The sequence below is a fragment of the Grampus griseus genome (assembly GCF_964374135.1).
Source record: "Grampus griseus genome assembly, chromosome: 2".
Taxonomy (NCBI): domain Eukaryota; kingdom Metazoa; phylum Chordata; class Mammalia; order Artiodactyla; family Delphinidae; genus Grampus; species Grampus griseus.
In genome coordinates this window covers 173,411,096-173,424,113 of record NC_139018.1, presented here as the reverse complement: position 1 = coordinate 173,424,113, position 13,018 = coordinate 173,411,096, and the positions used below count along the sequence as shown (strand labels likewise).

At 36.5% G+C, this 13,018-nt stretch overlaps 1 protein-coding gene across 1 annotated transcript in view; it reads right to left on the bottom strand.

The window, feature by feature from the left end:
• Positions 1-13,018, bottom strand: part of KIF5B (kinesin family member 5B) — a 44,141-nt gene that overhangs the window by 17,444 nt on the left and 13,679 nt on the right. Inside the window, exons 3-14 of the mRNA XM_082648167.1 lie at positions 11,656-11,729; positions 10,553-10,657; positions 10,009-10,057; positions 9,431-9,486; positions 9,259-9,346; positions 8,972-9,096; positions 7,402-7,506; positions 6,946-7,091; positions 5,542-5,690; positions 4,733-4,926; positions 3,793-3,861; positions 1,588-1,794 (exon numbers count right to left, since the gene is read on the bottom strand). Of these exons, the coding sequence (XP_082504293.1) occupies positions 1,588-1,794; positions 3,793-3,861; positions 4,733-4,926; positions 5,542-5,690; positions 6,946-7,091; positions 7,402-7,506; positions 8,972-9,096; positions 9,259-9,346; positions 9,431-9,486; positions 10,009-10,057; positions 10,553-10,657; positions 11,656-11,729 (1,367 nt within the window). The remainder of the gene's footprint in view (positions 1-1,587; positions 1,795-3,792; positions 3,862-4,732; positions 4,927-5,541; positions 5,691-6,945; positions 7,092-7,401; positions 7,507-8,971; positions 9,097-9,258; positions 9,347-9,430; positions 9,487-10,008; positions 10,058-10,552; positions 10,658-11,655; positions 11,730-13,018) is intronic.

Sequence of the window (13,018 nt, the reverse complement as noted above, 5' to 3'; positions counted from 1 at the left end):
CTATATTTGCTTTTCATTTATGACCATAGTATGGTATGTTTGTGGAAACTGAGTCTGAGAAAATAAGTGTTAGAATGCAACTCACAGTCTTCTAGATGGCTGGTATGTTTTCTTCATCTGCTTTTTACATACTACTTAGCTTCTGAAAAGAATCCACCTGATAATTACTACTACTATGTACTATGATACAAGCAATTATCCAGGAGAGAGTGATAAAGCAGCATTACTACCTGAGTTAAATTACTATAACTATAAATTTAAAACACTACCTGGCTTACCAGCAACAAAGTCACCACAATTTTGAAAACCCAACCGAATCTGGTTGCTGTAAAACTATTCATTATATCACAGATCAGATACTGCATTTTAAATGTAGGTTATTGACTTTTAGTCAATATCTTTTAGTATCATTTCAGCTCCTCATTTCCTTAAGTATCTGAATAGCGGTATATTGTGTGTTCACTCAGTTTGACCTACAGTGTAATACCAGGTCTAAATTACCAGACATTTTCTCTGGCAGCTGAACAGCAATATTGTAAGCATATAAAAAGAAGCAGAACACTCTAGGGGTTTCTACCTCCTTACCAATACAGTGCTGATATATAAACTGGGACACAAACAGAACTGTCTTAAAGACTGAAATCAGTGACCAAGGACCCACTTACAGTTTACAGAGTTGTAAGAGACTCCTACTGTTCTTCCAAACAGAAGTTAGGTTTGCTAATAATGCAACTCAGTTAAGAGTTATAAAGGTGTCTTGATCGCCATGGTATTAAACTGTAACTACAAGCTAACTGTAAGCTGGGAGGTTAAAAAGGGAAAAGGAACTTCTCCAGGGGCAGGAAGCCTTTTAAAAATGCCATTTCATAGTGTTGTCTGATTTCCTTTAGACACTTGACACGGATAGGGAGATAAATAGTGAGCAGTGATCCTGGGTCCAACTCTAAATGTGATTCCTAAACAAGAAGTTAGCATTAACAACAAGAAAACTTTTAAGAAAAAGAGCTCATCCATGGTGATACTCAAAATACTGCAGCAGCAATCACAGCTATATACTATTTCTGGCATCACTGTTGGGGGGCAGCAATTCCCACCTTACAGCTATGAAAACAAAACCCTCATCCCCTGGGGAATCACAAGGAAGATCCAACTACACTGTCCTAGGAAGGCACTGGTCCGAGTGCTGGAAACGTAACAGTGAACAAAACATAAGTTACATGAAGTTACATATCCTGCTATTTTATTTTTACGTGCACATTTTAAATTCTAGTTTGAACAATTAGCTAATAACTTTACTGAGCAACTAGAAGCCAACTTTTACTTTTTTAACAGTAGAATAATATTTGGAATAGTCAATATGTTTTAAAATAGCATTTAATTACGTATTAATAGATGTTTATAAACTAAAAAGATAACCCTCCTCCCTCCACCTTTAAGGCTTCATTATGGGAGGAAATAAAGTTGACACTTGAGTTCCTTAAGAACTGATGTTATCAATCTTGAGCTTATATAGAAATAAGTTACTTAGGTAATTTTTCAATTAAGAATACTTGTTGTATAGTATTAGGAAAGAAAACTATAGCCTACCGATTTCTGATTCAGCTCATCACTAAGTAATTCATATTCCTTAGTTTTGTCTTCAACTTCCTGAGACTTCTGATCATAGTTGACAGCAAGTTCCTCTAAGGCTTGTAAAACTTCCTTTACTTCTTCTTTAGAGGCATCATTTTCTGCCTGAAGGCGATTCAGCTCAGCCTGCATATTATCTTGATCCCTTCTGGTAGATGCCAGAAGCTACACAAAGGAATAAAAATAACTGTTTTACCCAGGTTTTTAAATGTACACAGGTTTTTAAAATGTATACAAACCAAAAATAACCTATTTCCGTTATCATTTGCAAATCACAACGGGAATGAAATGTGGATGTTATTATGCACGGTAACATTTATTCATTCAACCGATTTCCTGAATGCCTACTATGTGCAGGCTCTGTGCTAGACACTGTGGGAGATGGAAAGGAAATCAAAGATTCCTTTGAGGAATCTAGTAGAAGAAAGACAGGTACACAAATAAATGCAATACAAAATGAAATGTAAGAGTCATAAAGGAGGTAGGACATGACAAACTGCTTGGTAGTATAGGAAACGGGGGGGGGGATATTTCTGGACAGGTATTCATGGAGAAGGTGGCTATGACAGGAAGATTTCTGTCATGTACAAACTAACATAACAGAAAGAAAAAGGCATACAAGGCTCACAATAGTGGGCACAGAAAAAGAAAGAAATCAGTAATGTTTTAAAAGTTTAGATTTTCTTTGGGCAACAGAGGGTGGCACCTGAGCCATGCCTCAGGAAAACATGTTATCAGTAAATAAAATTTGAACTGGAAGAAGCCAAGAGACTAGTTAGGAGAATACTGTAGTCACCCAGGGTCGGTGGCTTTTAAGTAGGGGCATCTGGAAATGTACAGGAGTATTTCTAATGGGGCAGAATGCCAAAGGCACTTCGAAGTGGAAGCCAGGGATGCCCACTGTCCTACTATAATGTACAGGACAGAACCATATAAATGGAGAATTATGCAATGTTACTAGTGCTCCTTTGAGAAACAATGCGAGAGGTCAAACAAGAATAAAGATGATCTGACCAGGATTAATTTCACTGATGCTGGGTATCTCTCACTGAAGCTGTATAGTCTTTGCTCCCATCCCCAGAACAAACCTTAAACAAAGGACCATTTTTCAATTATCCCCCCATTCTGCCAAGTGAGATGAAATGAGGGTCCAAAGTGAAAAACTAGAGAGAAGGAACTTGAAAGAAATAAGATGAAAGTGAAGATGACAGAAATGAACAACAAGTTAGATGAGGGTAGAAATGGTGAAGGGGTAAAAAATGATCTTATTCACTGATATTCTCATTTCCTCGATAAAAGTCATACCCTGAACTACAAATTACTAAAATCAAAGCCAATACAATTCAGAAATCAGTATTTTCTTTAATAATCCCTTTAGACATATATCTGTGTTTAACTGTTTTTTATACTCCTTCCCTCATCATTTCCATGACGAAATATGCTTCATAAAGGGAGGGGGAATCTAAGGTTACTCCAGCTCAGTGTAGTAAGTCTTTCCCAAGGATCAGTAAGAAATGATTTGGGGGGCTTCTCTGGTGGCACAGTGGTTTAGAATCCGCCTGCCAATGCAGGGGACACGGGTTCGAGCCCTGGTCCAGGAAGATTCCACATGGTGCGGAGCAACTAAGCCCGTGTGCCACAACTACTGAGCCTGCGCTCTAGAGCCTGCGAGCCACAACTACTGAGCCTGTGTGCTGCAACTGCTGAAGCCTGTGTGCCTAGAGCCCGTGCTCTGCAACAAGAAGCCCAAGCACCACAACGAAGACCCAACGCAGCCAAAAATAAATAAATTAAATAAATAAATTTTTTAAAAAAGAAAGAAATGTTTTGGGGAAAATAAGACAAAACAGCACTGTATAAGGAAAGAAGACAGAGTTAAAAAGAAAAAAGTCATCCTCCCCCCGCCAGTCAGAACTCAAACTGAAAAAAAAAAACAAAAAACCCAACCCCCAAAAACCTTAAGAGGAAGTCAATCTTTGCTTCAGTCTGTATGATGTACTGGTCTCATAGGATACCCACAGTAAAGCACGAACATATTCAAAACTGTTTTAAATGTACTCGAGTATATTCCGAGCTGTGTAGGTGCCTCCATCTTTTATATTTAAGTGACAAGGACAGACTATAAAGCTTTTCTGGAAGCAATATGACAGGTATTCAGTTTACCTCTTCCTGATCCAACATCTGGGTCTTCAGTTTCTCTACCAATTGGCTCTGTTGATTAATTTCTTCATCCTAGAATTTTTAGTAACAGGTTAACAAAGTAGCTCACAACCTGGTTCTAACTGATTCCTAACACAAATTCTGATTACTTCCCACCCCCCAATATTTCGAAGTCATTTTCTCCAAATTCAACATAGCTTATTCCAATCTCTTATCTTAGGACGGCGTTGAAACAGATGGAATTTCAATTATCAATCATAGTAACATACTTATCACACAATAAGAAAAAAAGGCTTATGTTTATGAAAGCGATTCATTAAATACTTTAAATGCTAAAAAGTAATAAACATGTTGAAAGCTTTGTATTGAAAATAAAGCCATGTAGCCACTTCAAACCTACCTACAATCTCTGTTTAAAATACAATAAAAACATCACCTAACAACAAAAACCAAAAACAAAGCCAGAAAAGTTTTCTTCTGGTCTCTTTACTGTTGTTCTTCCCACCCTCTCTACTTGGTTCAAAATTGTGCTATTTTTCACACTACTGATATAATCAAAGCATAAGATATTATTTCCACTCAATTCTGTTCCCTCTGTCTAATCTCTTGCACCACTTTTATTATTAGAGCCCTCAGATCCCTGATTCTACGAACATTTCATTAAGGCTCTCCGGGGACCCATGCCAAATTTCCTTTTGAAAGTTCTTTTAGCTTAAAGAAAAGGGAAAAAAAGATACGCCTCATATACAGTTTCTACATACAAACAGAGACTGTGATTTTATATTTTTTGTTAATACAATGATCTTGAAAAAGTTAACAGAAACCTAGGAAGATGTATATAGGTCACAAGGACCCATAATATTGAAATTAGAACATAAAAATTAGAACATAAAAAAAAAGTCAAAAATGTTCTAAAACAGAATTGAACATGAACAATACCTACCTTGTCATCAAGTTGTTTGTACAACTTAGCAATTTCTTCTTCACACTTCCTTCTTTCAGAATCAGTAAAGTTCCCAGTAACTCCAATTGTGGCTGCTGGTTTATCATTGGTAATAGTAATATCCTTATCCACGGCAAAAGCTTCCAAGTTGGCTTTCTCTTTGTCAAACTGTTCATCAATAGGCACTGTCTCTCCTAAAATAAGACAACAGAATGGTTAATAAAACCCACCTGTCTAAAACTAATTTCAATTTTACTCAATTTCAGCAGCTCTTACCAACTTTATCTGCTCAGTCCCCGAGATATGAAAAGTTGGAATTACCTTTTTTTTTTTTTTTTTGCAGTATGCGGGCCTCTCACTGTTGTGGCCTCTCCCGCTGCGGAGCACAGGCTCCGGACATGCAGGCTCAGCGGCCATGGCTCACGGGCGCAGCCGCTCCGCGGCATGTGGGATCTTCCCAGACCGGGGTACCAACCCGTGTCCCCTGCATCGGCAGGCGGACCCTCAACCACTGCACCACCAGGGAAGCCCTGGAATTACCTTTGACTCTCCCCCATCTTCGAAAGCCAGTCACCAAATCATATCATTTTAATTGATTTCACCCTAAGCTAAGCATCTTGCCATCTTGAGACTTCTTTAGCTAGCTAGTTGGCCTTTATGCCTCTATTTATTATTTCAGGTAAAATCAGAATTTAAGGTAAAAGATTTTATTCATTTTTATCTGATGATCCCTAATGCCTTTTAAATTTATAAAACAGGTCTAAATCTGGATTCAGCAAACTCAAAACAACAAATTCGTAAGTTATTACCATTACGCCATCGGTTGAGTTCATTTTCAAGCCACTGAATGGTGTTCCGCAGGGTCTTATTTTTTTCTTTTTCTCTTTCATACTTCTTTTTCCACTGTTCTGCAGTTAACTCTACATTGACACAAACTGTGTTCTTAATTGTTTTGGCCCTAAGAGAATTAGTTGGGGAAAGGGGAGGGGGGAAGAATGTGACAATTACTTTCAATTGGTATCTACATTTCTGTAATATATGCATGTGTGGCTGGTAATTTAACTTAACTATTCTTGTCCAGTTATCTTTGACTAAATCCTAAGAGCTATAATTAGTATGGTGCTTATTTACAATCCATTAAATTTGGGTCAGTCCCAACATCTGTAAATAGATTAAAAAACAACAACAACAAAACCTGATGAGTATAAAAAAACACGAGCCCATCATTTCTCCAATTCATTTATAAGGCTGAATTAAGAAAAGCAATTATCAATGATGGTCAGAGACAGAGTCATCATTATTGACTTTCCCAGGCTAGCCATCTCATATATGGTTATCTCACTACGTGAACAGGTCACATATGTCAACAGGCTTAACATAGGAGATTATGTGTCAGGTTTTGCTTTATTATCTGATTCAAATGTTTGTTTTCTTTAATGCTGAATTGAAGCTTCTCACATAAATTTGACTCAAGTTAACATTTGACTGTAATGTACTAAAACTTAAGTAGTAAAATTAGTACTTAATAGTACTAACTTTAGTACTAAAATTTAAGTACTAAAACTTAATTCAAACCCAAGCAGCCTACAAGATGGACCTTGGTTATACTATCTGCCTCTCAATTAAAAAACTGTGTCTAGCACACTAACAATACACACTGATTTGAATATCTACCTGAAACTTTCCTAGATTTAATAAACAAAAGGCCTATCTACATTTAGACTGCATTTTCTTTTCTTTTTTTGATATCCCATTCAATTTTATTTAATTCAACAAGCATTTTCTACAGAGGGTATGTAAATGTAATACTTGGTTTTCAGGTGATTCTAGTCCAGAAGAGGAGACAAAAATATAAACCAGTAAGTTAAAATATGGGTGATAGTATCAATCACATAAAGACTTCTGTTGCACTTACAACAAGATAAGAAGCAATTGGGATTAACATATAGACACTATACATAAAATAAAAAACCAACAAGGACCTACTTTACAGCACAGGGAACTATACTCAATATTATGTAATAACCTATAAGGGAAAAGAACCTGAAAAAGAATATATATATAAAACTGAATCACTATGCTGTATGCCTGCTGTATACCTTACATGATATTATGAATCAACTATACTTCAATAAACACATTTTTTAAAAAAGATAAGCAGCAATCGCAGCAGAGAAGGAGGCGGTATAGACCGCATTTTCTTAACAACAAACCTCTGACCAAACAGGAGTGTAGATTTTGTTTCAGATTCATTGTATGATGATGGAGAGCAGCAAATTACAATAGTGGTTCTACAGTTCCCACCTAATGAATCTTGAAGGATTCTTGTCATTTTACTATCTCGATATGGAACATATGTCTATGTACAAAAACAAACAAACAAGAAAAAAAAACAGAGGACCAATGGATTTCTATGTAATAAAATTTGTTGTAGAAATATATTTTTACAATAAACTACAAAATGATTTCAGTTGTTTTAAATGCTAGTTATTAAGATGGAAACTAGGATATACATACTAATACTATAAAATAAATCCCTAAAAGACAACTTATTCATACATACTGATTCAGTGAATCCCTCTCTCACTCACACATCCATGCACATGTAGGTATCTATCTGTAATTCTCCACTAACTAACGACAGGGAAATAGAAGACAAGTATACTCACACTACCCTCAGCCAAAGCAGAAATGACATTTCCAAGAGCAGAAAGGGACTTGTTGATGTTCTTAGCTTCATCCAGCACAGCACCTTCAGCTCCAGTTTTACTAACCTATACATAAGATTTAAAAAAACGAAACAAAATTACGAGTTTAGGTGATTTTCTTTGATTTTCTAAAAAGCTCAGAGGTCATCAGTAACTAGTAAAAAAGAAAAGGGAAAGTTTCATGATTTTATTTGCCAAGCATTTACTGTAAGTTATCATTATTTATTGAGTATGACTCTTCTGAGACCTTGGTCAAGTAACTAGCTGCATGACAAAAATGGGATTAAGAAGATACCAAATTTTATTTTTAGGTGTGCTCCTGAAATTAACCAATTTACACGTACATTTGTAGTTTACTAATTTGTTACCCCCCCCTTTTCTTGGCTGCATTGGATGCTCGCTGCTGCGCATGGGCTTTCTCTAGTTGCGGCGAGCGGGGGCTACTCTTGGTTGCGGTGCGCGGGCTTCTCATTGCGGTGGCTTCTCTTGTTGTGGAGCACGGGCTCTAGGCGCGCGGGCTTCAGTAGTTGTGGCTCACGGGCTCAGCAGTTGTGGCTCACGGGCTATAGAGCGCAGGCTCAGTAGTTGTACCTCACAGGCTCTAGAGAGCAGGCTCAGTAGTTGTGGTGCACGGGCTTAGCTGCTCCACAGCCTGTGGGATCTTCCCAGACCAGGGCTCGAACCCGTGTTCCCTGCATTGGCAGGCGGATTCTTAACCACTGTGCCACCAGGGAGGCCTGTTAACCCCCTTTAAAGAGAAACTTTAAAAAATTTACTGAAGCATAATGTTGATGTTGTAACTGTTAAAGAGAGAGACCAAATTTATATTATATAAGCAAATCTGCTTCTATTAGAAAAATATAAAATATATATTAAAGATAATAGAATAATATGTTAGCAATGATGGCTGAAAAAACAGCCTCTCAGTATTCACAAAATTAGAGACGGGCTTTGAAGTATGTGTATAAGACTTTGCGTAGAAGGGAACAGGTATGTCATTCTAATCAGAAGAAACAACAGATTAGCAGAACAGCAAAAAAGTTTCACATGTAGGTCAATATTAAAACATTTGAACTTATTTTGATTTTGACATAAACTAGAATCAGACTATATACGACTGGAATAGTTAAATAATCGTCGGAAAGAAAGAAGTACAACAAAATCCGAAAGGACTAATGGATAGTTACCAGTTTTCAGAGAGAGCTCACTGCCAATATGAATAAAATAGATACTAAAAATTAGGAAAAGGATACCTAGTAAAATTCTTAATGACATACACTCAACACATTCTCAATAAAAGTACACATCTTAAGTCAAGGATAACACTTATTGGTTGAACTGGACTGTGGCCCAAATGACAGTAAATTTGTAATGACAAAGCATTGGCATAAATGCTTGTAACTCTCAAAAACGCTACCAAATTCAATTTGATATACATTTTCAATATATAACAATAAATAATGCAAAAGCCCAAATCTGAGTTAAAGTTCGTAAAAATGCTTAGATATCTATCAGAATATAAAGATTTTACCTTTTCACTACCAGCTAAATCAACCAGATAAAGTTTTCCACTCAGCTTTTGTTCCGTTTGCGTGTTCTCTTGTTTTACATTAATAAGAAATATACTGTGACTCCTAGAGCTATGTTCATTCATATCTGCAAAGAAACCACACAAACAACTATCAACAAACACGGCTCTCCCTTACTAATAATTTCTACAGCATTATTTCACCTAAGAAAAATCTTACAATTAATCAACTTGATAGATATTTTAAGGCAGTTTGTACGTTAACTAGTGTTTATACATAGGCTACTTACTTGTAACCGCTACGTGTCTGTTGGATTTTCCTTCATCTATGGTGTCCATAACTTCATCTGGACTACATACGAAACGCTCTGTACACCCCTGTAAAACAAATGTTTAAAGTATGTCACTATCCTAAAAAAATGTTATTGTAGGGCTTTTCTAAATATTCTGTATTATACATACCTTTACATAGGGAACTCGGTTTTTATCTTCATGAACTGAAAGATTGGTCTTTGAAACTGAAAAAGAAAAATAAATAACATTAACAACATTTCCCTAAACTCTAACACTGGCTGTGAAATAGTCAATCAACTGTTTCTCTCCCCAAGCAGCCTAATAATAATACATAAACTTCAAAAATATGTAGATATCACTATAAAAGCAAAAGCCTATAGAAACAGTAGGAGATTTATATAGAAACCAATGCAGTAATATAGAATTTTAGGTCCAGGCCAACGTCTGCCACCCATATTTTGGAGTGGTTCAATGGTTTGCCAAGGACAGTGTCTCTGACCGACAGCTGACAGATGATGAGCACTCAAGACTCAGGCTCCCGGACTCTAGTCCAATGTGCTAATTACTACTTACAAAGCGCCCACAATATATGCTTTCAATAAGTCCAAAGGCATTCAATTAAAACTTTTTCCTATAATTTAAGTCAATTTCATATAGGCTACTCAGAAATGGTCTCACATTTACTACTAAAAAAAAGCAGTATGTGGTATATTGAAAAACGATCGAAGAGCAAGAATTTAACTTACCATCTAACAGGTCCCTTATCTTATCCAAATAAATTTCAAAATATGAAACCTAAAGGGCAGAGGGAATAAAGGAAAAGAAAAATCAACCATTTAAAATTACAAAGTAATTTATTCACCTATTCATTAAATATTTACTGGGGTCTGAGTTCCAGGTACCATCTAGACTACAGGGACAACTCAGCCACAGCTCTTATTCTAATGAGAAGCCCTAAATCCACCAAACCCCTTATGTAACTAAAGTACATTTTCCACTCTGTATCTTCTCCTAAAATTAGACAATTAGGTGTAATTAGTCACAACTTTTGAGCTTTGTAGCCAAACTCCCTTATCTTACAGAGAAGGCAGCTAAGGCAAGAGAGGCTCAGCTTACTTGTTTACCATGGCAGATGAGGGATCTGAGTTTACTAATTCTAATAATCTTTCAGCTACACCTGCCTGTAAGATAATTTTTAAAATATTTAAGAATACTTTTTTAAAAGAAAAAGTACTGAACAGAATTATTCTAGGAATAAAATAAAATACAACCTTTCCCCAATGATTTTACCTTAATATGAAATTCCAAATTTTCATCCATGGAGTAAATATAATTAAAAATATCTTGCACTATTCTTGGAATAATTCCCATGCCTTCTGGATCATGAAGTTTACCCTAAACAGAAAACAAAACCAGTTCTTAAACAAACTGTAACATACAAATTAAAAATCAAAACTTTTAATCTATAATTTACAGTCAACAGAGGATAGGAATTCTAATTGTTGCAATTTTTTGTGAAACAAAATGTGGCTGTACAAAATACCTAAAAAAACCTAATTTAACTGTTACATGTTTTCGTAAGTTACACATAAATAATATATGCCAACCATGTGGGTTACCAACTGATCTTAGCCTTTTATTTAATTGTTAGATCAGATTATGCACATTTGTAAATGAACACATTCTAGGAAAATGTCTGTTAGTTGCTCGGCATATAAATCTGCATTGTTGCATCTACTTCAAGTCAAATTCATCCAAATGCTAGGAATGTGCTTGTTCTCTGACGTTATGGAAATGAGTAACATGAGTGACACTAAAATAAGCCAGTCATTTACTTTATATGGAATGCTCAGATAAATGATAAAAGCAGATACTCTGTAGCAGTGGCAGAAAATTACAGGCTGTGTTCTAGAAGCAAAGCTTGAGCAGGTTCACATTTATTATTAACAGCAGCTCTGATAATTTTGGAGACCTTCTTATGAGAGAAGAGGGGCAAGTATTTGGCTGGGGGTGGGGAAACAGGACGGACACATGGACACGACCAAGGAGAGGAGGAAAAAATTAAGTGCTCTGAATAGAACTGAAAGTACACAAACATTAAAAATTTCCCATTATAAGGTGACAGAGAATTCTTACTTAATTCTAAAACATTCATAATTTTGTGGTTATGTGGATAAAACAAAGCTAGATATAATTTCAAATATACGGTTTCATCATTCAAACTCAGGAACTGATTAGACTGCAACAACGACGTTACTCATGTATAACGTGTATGAGACAAAGCAACAGAGTAAATAAAGCTGTTTAAGCATATGGTAAAACGATGTCACAAATAACGAATGAGTGCCCTGTGCACAGCAAACTACATCTAAGTACAGACTGTGAGATGTTACCTCCATTGTGTGTGTCTTCCCGGAGGAGGTTTGTCCATATGCAAATATGGTTCCATTGTACCCCTCAAGCACATCTATGAAAAAATCAGAGATTTTATACATTAGGGATTTTTTTCCCCCTTAAGCAAGGCATTAAAGGAAACAAGAATATATTAATAGTAATCCTCTTAGTGATGATTCACCTAAGGAATTCCTTTCTCTCCAGCCCAGATCACTTTCTGTTGTCAGGAAGAAGGAAATTTTAAATTCCACTGGTTATAGTCATCTCTCCTGTCAATGTACATCTCAGACGTCATTACACCTGTATTCCAAAGCTTTATGTGACCGAAAAGAAAAACAGTGCTCTGGCAGCTTGCATACAGATATGAAATAGCTTTTAGAAGTAGGACTGATTGGTGGTTAACTGGTGGTTAAGCCTCACAAACCCACACAACATACCTCCTTATACCAAGTGTAACAAGCCCAGTCCTACTTCAAAACCGATTATCAGGGAGGTCCCGTGGAATTTAAAAAAAAAACAGCGAAAAACTTTTCTAGCCCTTTGTGTATCCTAAGGCCTACCATTAACATTTAAGCATCTTCCTTTACTAGGCTAAAGGGGGGGTTGGGAGGGATGTGAGTGAACAAGGTGACCTTTTAATTTCCAGTTTTCAGGGATTCAGTATGTTTTGTTTGGTTTGGTTTGGTTTTTGTTTTTGTTTGTTTTGGTAAAAAGAAAGGTACTATAAAATTACATTCTAGGACTTCCCTGGTGGCGCAGTGGTTAAGAACCCCCCTGCCAATGCAGGGGACATGGGTTCCAGCCCTGGTCCAGGAAGATCCCACATGCCATGGAGCAACTAAGCCCGTGCACCACAACTACCGAGCCTACACTCTAGAGCCTGCGAGCCACAACTACTGAAGCCTGCACACCTAGAGCCCGTGCTCCACAACAAGAGAAGCCACCACAATGAGAAGCCCGCGCACCGCAATGAAGAGTAGCCCCCACTCGCCACAACTAGAGAAAGCCTGTGCGCAGCAACAAAGATCCAACGCAGCCAAAAATAAATAAATAAATTTATATATATATATATTTACATTCTATTTTAGAGGAAGCCAAAGTAAAAAGAGAAACGTCAGTTGGAAATAGCAGATGTTAACAGTGGAAAGTAAACCTGCAGTAAGCAAGTCAATTCTTGTCTTTTTTTTTTAATTGATTATTTTAAAAAGGAAGAAGAAAAAAGAAAAGAAAAGAAATTTTTAAAGGTCCCAACGTTGGGCACAGCTAACTAGATAACAGATTTGCTACAGAAATATTTAATAAGGAAAAGAAGGTATTAGTACTTCTTACTTCCCTGGGAAGATTTTAGGAGATTTCAAACAT